Source organism: Myotis davidii, unplaced genomic scaffold (assembly GCF_000327345.1).
Source record: "Myotis davidii unplaced genomic scaffold, ASM32734v1 scaffold513, whole genome shotgun sequence".
Lineage (NCBI taxonomy): Eukaryota > Metazoa > Chordata > Mammalia > Chiroptera > Vespertilionidae > Myotis > Myotis davidii.
In genome coordinates, this window is record NW_006284436.1 from 66,910 (window position 1) to 74,647 (window position 7,738).

At 57.6% G+C, this 7,738-nt stretch overlaps 1 protein-coding gene across 1 annotated transcript in view; it reads right to left on the minus strand.

Moving 5' to 3' along the window:
- Window positions 1-7,738, minus strand: part of ANXA11 (annexin A11) — a 27,558-nt gene that overhangs the window by 2,683 nt on the left and 17,137 nt on the right. The window contains exons 6-13 of the mRNA XM_006754806.2: window positions 7,375-7,462; window positions 7,035-7,129; window positions 6,271-6,384; window positions 4,583-4,673; window positions 4,074-4,153; window positions 3,907-3,963; window positions 1,837-1,930; window positions 732-827 (exon numbers count right to left, since the gene is read on the minus strand). Coding sequence (XP_006754869.1) covers window positions 732-827; window positions 1,837-1,930; window positions 3,907-3,963; window positions 4,074-4,153; window positions 4,583-4,673; window positions 6,271-6,384; window positions 7,035-7,129; window positions 7,375-7,462 — 715 coding nt within the window. The remainder of the gene's footprint in view (window positions 1-731; window positions 828-1,836; window positions 1,931-3,906; window positions 3,964-4,073; window positions 4,154-4,582; window positions 4,674-6,270; window positions 6,385-7,034; window positions 7,130-7,374; window positions 7,463-7,738) is intronic.

Here is a 7,738-nt window from a genome sequence, read left to right on the forward strand (position 1 = left end):
AAGACACGGAGCGACCCCCGAGGTGCTGCTCAGGTGGGAGGGGCAAACTGGAGATGCCGAGAACCTTGTAGAGAAAGGATGGCTGAGGGGGATGTCTCCCCAGAGTTCTCAGGCCATGAGGCCTACCGTAGGGGACACACAGAAAAGCAGGAGGGTTCGTCACCACTCCCATCAGAAGCTCCAAGAAAAGCAAAGCAGAAGATGGACAAACCATGAGTTTTCCAAGTGGGTTTAAAGAGGGGCCAACCCTGAGGGGCGGGACCTGGAGTGCTGGCTTCAGAGGGCAGGGGGCGGGCCTGCCAGGCGCACACCGTCGCCCGGGCGCTAGGCCAGCTCTCCTCCAGCGAGGCTGGTGTTGCTGTTGCAACCACGTGTTTCCATCACAAACATCTGACAACTGCCTGCAGGGATGTATTTTTAGAGGAAACTTGGCAGGATGTGAGTCATCTCTCCCAGCAGGGCAGCTGGTTGCTCTCCCACTAATGCCCACACTGCACGCCCTTCCCAGAGCTGCGCTTGAAATAGAAACAAGACACCTCCAGGCGGCTGGGGGCGCAACCACGCGGTGATGGGGGAGCAGGGCGACCTCCCACGTGTAGCCGCTGGACTTGGCAATCTTGGGTCCTGTGGTTCTTTCACTGCTCTGCCTGCCTTCGACAGAGGATGGTGAGCAGCCTGAAAGCTTACAGTGCATGCCAGTCCTGGCGGACACGCAGGCCCAGGACACCTACCCACGGCCAGCATGCCCTGCTCCAGGTCCCCGGACATCTCCCGGCAGATGCTCTTCTCAATGTCTCGGCCTGTCATTCGCTGATATTCGTTGAAAACTAGTGAGAAGAGAGAAGGAACACGTTGTGGGCTGAATTCTGTCATCCTCCCTAAATTCATATGAAGTGCTAGCCCCCAGTACCTCAGAATGCGGCTGTAGTTGGAGAGACCTAGGTACCTTTAAAGGGGTAATTAAGTTTGCCCTGGCCGGGGGAGCTCAGCTGGTTAAAGTGTGACACATACACCACCTTGGGGAAGTTTCGTACCCTCATGGCCTTGTTGAGCCTGTCAGCAAACAACGCTGGGACCAGGGCTCTGGGTAGAAGGCATAGGGAGTCACACCTCCTGAGTGGACCTCTTGCCATCCCAGAACCTCAAAAGCTTTTTTTATTTTTAAATATGTTTTTATTGACTTCAGAGGACCCCGGCCCGAAAGAACTACAAAGCTGAGCCCTGTGGGTTATGGTACTGTCTCCTTGTCTTTTTAAAAAAAAAAAAAATACATTTTTATTGATTTCAGAAAGGAAGGGAGAGGGAGAAATAGAAACATCAATGATGAGAAAGAACCATTGATTAGCTGCCTCCTACACGTCCCCTGCTGGGGATTGAGCCCAGAACCCCGGCATGTGCCCTGACCAGGAATCAATCCCTCAACCACTGAGCCACACCCGCTGAGCCCACTGGCTGATTCTTGCATGTGCCCTAATAGGGATCGAACCGGCAAGCTTGGGGCATTGGGACAATGCTCCAACCAACTGAACTATCCAGCCAGGGCCAAATCTCTTTTTCAGTTCGAGATCACCTGGCCATAGTCACACAGACCCAGACAGGATGTCGGAATAGATTTGTAATCCACTTTTAAGGTGAAGGGAAATGCTTTGCTCATTGTTTGCCTGAAATCTTGGCTTACCTTGATATTGCACTGTGTGCCCACCACCCAAAGTCAAATCATCTCCGGCACCATTTACCTATTACTACGAGGAGGCGACAGCCCCATGCAGAGAGGAGCTGCTGTTGTACCTTGTCTGCCCTGGTTACCTGGCCCCGGGAGGTCTGGGGCTGCCTTACCTGCCACCAGGTGGGCCCGGCTCCGGGCGCACAGGATTGCATTGAACTTGGACTCATCTGTTCCCAGGCGGTTCTCTCCAGCTGCGTACAGTTCCTGGACAGACAGAGGGGAAGATGGGCATGCCATGCAGGCTCACCCAGACACCAGGTCCAGGTCCCCTACAGGAGCTGGGCAGAAACTCCGGGCCCCGCAGGCCCAGAGGGGAACGGAACAGGGCCAGTGCCCCTGCTGTGCTCCATTCACTGTGCAGGACCAGACACCGTCCGCACGTCCCTTCCCTGGCAACATCACGGATCCTGAAGCTGGGGACTCAGACCCAGGAGAACCGAGGCCGACGGGAGCCAGGATGGGGCAGGAGCTGCTTTAACCCAACGAAGGGCGCAGTGGCACCCAGGATAAAAGAACGAGGGGCCTGGGCCGGAGCCCTTGCTCACAGGCAACTTGCCGCAGGGCTCTCGGCAGGCCGCTGGCCCTCTCAGAGCCTCGTTTCCTCATCTCTACAATGTGAACGTTGGATTAGGTTTGGGGTCACAAACCCAAAAGCCCAAAGGGCAGCTAGGTCACCTGAGGATACAGGGCCAGAGAGAGGTGGGGACCAAGGCTAACCACAGAGGCGGCTACTTCTCAGCACCAGCCGGGTCCAGTGACCGAGCAAGGCAGGCTCACTCTGCCAGGCCCACTGCACACGAGCAGCCAGGTGCTCATTTCTCAGTGAAGTTCCCAGTTTTTCAGAGGAACATGTGAGGTAAGTATGACAGCAACTGATACGTCAGTGACAGATGTGGGATTCATATGCGAGGCACTTCCCCGGGGTTGCATTGCCATTATGTTTGCAAATGGGCAGAATTTGCATTTGCCTGTTAAGATTTTGAAAGTGCAAGTCCAAAATATTTGCCAATTTGCAACCTCTACAACAGATGGCTCAAAAGTGCCTTCCAGACTCAGGTAAGAGCTTTTAGATCTAAAGGCACCAACATGCAGGGCAGAGGGTGGCCATCAAGGGCTCCAAGACCCCAGGTCAAGGGAAGGCAGGAGCAGGTCCAGGCCATGAAGGCAGAGCAGCAGGCACGAGTCCTTGAGACTAAGGCCACTCCCACATCAGCTGGGAGACAGCCCACACAGGAAACAGGAAAAAGGAATATTCCCACCGAGGCCAGAACCCGAGCCCGGAGCTTTGAAACTGTCCGAGTCTAGAAATGGGGGCGGGTGTCTCCAGCAGGGAGATGTTACCGCAGACCCTCAGGAGGGCACCTGGGACCAGGGATCAGTGCTCCCTGCAGGAACAGAGCCAGGAGCTGGGCCCTTGTCCAGACTCTGCCTCCACGTTTCTCTGGGCACAATGTCAACCTTTCTGAATCTCAGAAAGCAAACGGACCAGATTGTAAGAGAGGCTCTCTCCGACCCTGACAAGGGGCACTCCACAGAGGTGCTCTTCAACCTGACCGCTGGGGGAGACGGGAGACCACGGCAGTGCGGGGAAGCCTGCCGAGGTGGCAGGGGCAGTGACAGGGAGAGGGATGGCCGCTCCAGCCACCAGGGAGCTGGGCTCTCTCCAGGCTGGATGCTCTGAATTCGTTAGTGGGAAACCCACACTCCCCCAGAGGGGCACTCAGACGCCTGGACCAAGAGAGAAATGGGGACTTGCCCCCCTCTGTCCTGCAGTTCACACCAGACTGGGGACAGGACAGAATTCTAAGGCTGCACAACTAACGTGACAGCTAGTTTCCAGGCTCAAACCTTCAAAAGCTTCACAACCAAGTGTGGACTCTGCCCATTTGCAAACATCATGGATATGCAACCAGCAGAAGAGCCAGGTCACACGAAGTTCCACCTTCGTAACCATGACCTACCAACCACTCTGACGTCCCCGCGGAAGCTCCCTCTACAGGCAGGGAAACAAGCTCGAGGCCGCACCGCTGATGAGCAGCAGGGCCTCTGAAAGCCACGTCATCGGGACCCACTCCTGTCGGTTCTCGTTCCATCCCACACCCCCTCCTTCAGGAAGCAAGGGAGTGGCCCCCACCCGCCCAGGAAGCCCAGGCAGGTGCCTGATTGGCCACCACACTCACCTGGACATCTCTCTGGACGAGCGACATGTCCACATTTGTGCTTTCGTCCCGGTTTCCCTGAAAGGAAACAGGCTGAGTGGTCAAGGCCACTCCCTGGAGTTGCCCCTCGCTCCCCATCCTTTCCCTCCCTGCCCAGGGAGGCCCTCTCCGCTGCGTGGGGAAGGTACCTGAGAGAGAGAGATGAGGAGCCGCTGGAAGTGTCCTGACGTGTCGCTTCGAATGGCCTCCTCCAGGGTCTTCCTGAATTCTGGGGGACACACAAAGGCCCACCTTGTAGCCCAGTGGACAGAGCTGCCCACTGCAGACAGTCAACAGTGGGCACTGGCAAGAGAAGAGCCGGGAGTCCTGGGCTCGAGGAGACAGGTGGCCCACGTGGCTCTCCAGGGACACACATTGGGAAATCCTGGGGGGTTGTGAACGCCAGGCTGACCTGGCCTCTCACCAGGCTTGGCCCAAACCATGCCTAAGAGGTTTCCTCAGCCCTTGCTTCCTTTAGTCAGTGTCCTGTGTGCAAACAGCAGGCAGGGTTGGGTCTTGGACCAAAGCCCCATGTGCTGGTTGTGGCAGGGGAGTGAGGTGATGAGAATCCAGGAAGGAACAGAGGCCCTGGGAGAGGGTGTGGCCAGGCTGGATCACACTGGGATCTGCGGAGGGCATGGGACCTGGGGCAGCCTACCTGCATGGTAGGCTCTGCTCAGTTCCCGGATGTGGTCGTTGTTGCGGGAGGCGAGGATCTCGATCAGACAGGCTTCGTCTGTGCCAGCCCCCTGCAGACGGCACAGCAAACCGCAGGTTCGTTACCTCCCTCACTGGCACCCAGGAAAGAGCCGGCACCGTGCCACTGCCCTGCTCCCCAGGGCACAAATCCCAGCCACAGAAGTCACAGAGCCCCTGGTGCTGTCCCTCTGAGAGCAGCCATGCCATCCTCCGAGCCCCAGGGCAGCACCAGGTGACAGCGACGTGATGCTGAGGGGACCACATGGAGGATCGTCCCGCTTTTACCCACCGGGAACCTGAGAATCAGAGAGGTAGTGACTTGTCCCAGGCAAAGTGGGTTGAGACGGGGACTCAGAATGTGTTATCCCAAGTTCAGCGCATGAATGAGATGAGAAACAACTGAGAGTGGGCATGTGGGAAAACAAGCCTCAGAATGGACCGTGGGCATCGGCAGACGTCCAGGGAAAGGCAGCAACAGTGAGGACGAGGGAGGACGGCAGAGACAATGAGGACGAAGGACAGGGCACCAGCCTGGCTTCTGTCGGTCCGAGTCCCCGCCCTTTTGCTGACTAGCTGTGTGACTGTACACACGCCACTCAGCCCCTCTGGGCCTCAGCTCACCGGTCCACACAATGGGCAGCCACAGTCCCATTTTACAGATGCTCAAGGACACACAGCTAGTCAGTGACAGCTGACCCCACACCTGGTTCTTTCCAGCACCCCACAACCACCACCACCTCATGAATGGCTGGGGCGGGGGCTGGGCAGAGGTCTAGAGGCCACTCCCAGGTGCCCTCCCCAACTGCCTCCTGACCCCTCGGTAGAAGAAAGGGTGTTTCAGGGGAGGCCTCTCCCTTGCAGCTCCACACCGAGAGCTCTCCCTCTCCTCCTGGGGGCAGGCAAGGTCACTGCGCCTCCCGGCCTGTCTCTCCGCCCCGGAGGAAATGTTAGATTCCTCCCAAAGCACCCTCTGTGGGCTGCCCTGCCATCCACAGGGATCCCCACTGTGGGTCTGGGGATCCCCTGGGGTGTACGGTATGCAGAGGATTCTCCGCTTGGTCACAACTGAGAGGCTGGGCAGACACTAAACCAAACCGAGCCATTCACAATCTGGACTCAGGAGCCGCTGGCCTCTTCTATGGCCGGATCTCTGGCGGGCAAATGGACAGGGACCCTCGCTGAGCAGACGAGGAGGGAGCAGGAAGCAGACGGAAGCACAGAGTGGACTTAGAAGCAGCGGTGAGAGCTCCCGCGTGGTGCCTGCGCGTGACACCCGTCCTAACTGTCCCCACGCCAGGCTGTTCCTCTCTGTGCTCATAACCGAGTCCTCACTGTTCTGCTTCAAGTGCTCCGGGCGCTTCAGTCATTTGCTAATGAATGAGGATGAGCCACCCTGCCTCATAACCCTCTACAGCCCCAGCTCCCGCCACGTCGTGAAGATGGAGACACTTGGATGTTCCCTGACAATGAATGGCACTCGGCTTTCCTCTTGGGAAGTCACCGGGAGGTCCCCTTCCAGAGCAGTTGGCGTGTCGGAGCCAAAATGACAACAGCAGCTAGTGAGCAGCTAAGACACACCACGTGGTCAAGGCCCCCCCCAGGCTGTGTCCACAGTGTGACCACGCACACACACACACGCTTACACACCTTGATGGCTTCCTTTATCTCGTAAACATCAAAGAGGATTGGGGTCTTCATCAGAGCCAAGATAGTCTTCTCGAAGTTTCCTGACAGTTCAGATTTCAGATCTTTGATCAGATCCTGATTGGATATTCAAACAAACAACAACCCTACTTAGAGACTCCACAGGGGACAAACAGGGACAACTTCACAGATGTGAGGACGGAGCATTGGCAGAAAAGCCAACCCTCCACCCCAGCCCAGCCCTACGGAACTGGCGCTGCATCTGAACCCGTCCCCGGAGGGCCCTGGCACACTGATGCTGGAACACTAGCCTACTCAATACTTACCCAGGTTTCACCTTCCAAAGATTCAAAGTTCAAAATATGCCCCTTGCATTTGTTCAGTCCTGAAAGCCTTTTCCTTCAAGCCCTTCTACCAGCCAAGCCTCCAGGGTGGCCATGAAGAGGGCAGGACAGCAGCCAGGTTCCCAGGAGGGGACCAGGCCAGGGGGAGGGAATACTTTGCTTAGGGGCTCAGTGATCATGGCAGCGCCAGGGCAAGAACCCCGATCTCTGGCGCCTGTCATCAAATCTCCGTTCCCTGTGGACTCCGGTTTCTCCCTCAGAGCATCGCTCACCCCTAGAAGGCGCCATCAGCCGAGGCCACTGGCTGGATGGGCAGCAGGAACACCCTGATGTGCCTCACTGCCCCAGGGAAGAGCAGGGCTGTGCTGGAGGACGCCTCATGCAGGGGGACCAGCCTCCCTGGACCCTCCCCGGCACCCTCACCTTCCCATACGCTGTCTTGAAGGACAGGAGGATCTGCTGCCGCTGCTTGTTGGAGCGACTCCCCAGGCAGTCGATGATGGCCTGCTCGTCAGTCCCTGGAGGAAGAAGAGGTGGGAGTGGGCAGGGCTGGGGGCCGTGGGATGCTCTGCAGCTGGATACTCCCTAGGCGTGGCTCCTCCCCTTCTTCTGGGCACCCCAATGCACCCCACATCCATCTTTCTCCACTACCACTAGGGCCAGGCTGTCTTGACCCCGCAACCCCAGCCCACAGAGCCACTGGGTAACTGCTTGAGGTGGGGGTGGGGGATGGGTGGCCATTTGAGCCATTGGGACCGCTCACCAAAGCCTTTCATAGCCTTCCGCAGAACCTCGGCATCTCGCAGGGGGTCAAAGCCAGGAGCATCGGTGATGGTACCTCGCTTCCCAAACTGCTGGGACAGACTTAGGTGAGAGGCTGCATCCCCAGGTGCGACTGCCCCACCCGACTCTGGGAATGACCTTTTCTCTGAAAGGTGGGGTAGCTGAAGGAGCTCACAATAACAGCACAGAGGAACCCACTGAGTGGTCCTATGTGGCCATTATCTGTCCTGCGTCCTGGTACTGACGCTCTGCCTGGCTCCTGTGGCCAGGAGCCCATCTACAGCTGAGTCCTGATGCTGAAAATCGGCCCTACACCCAGGTCCTGGGGGCTGGCCTGGGCTCCT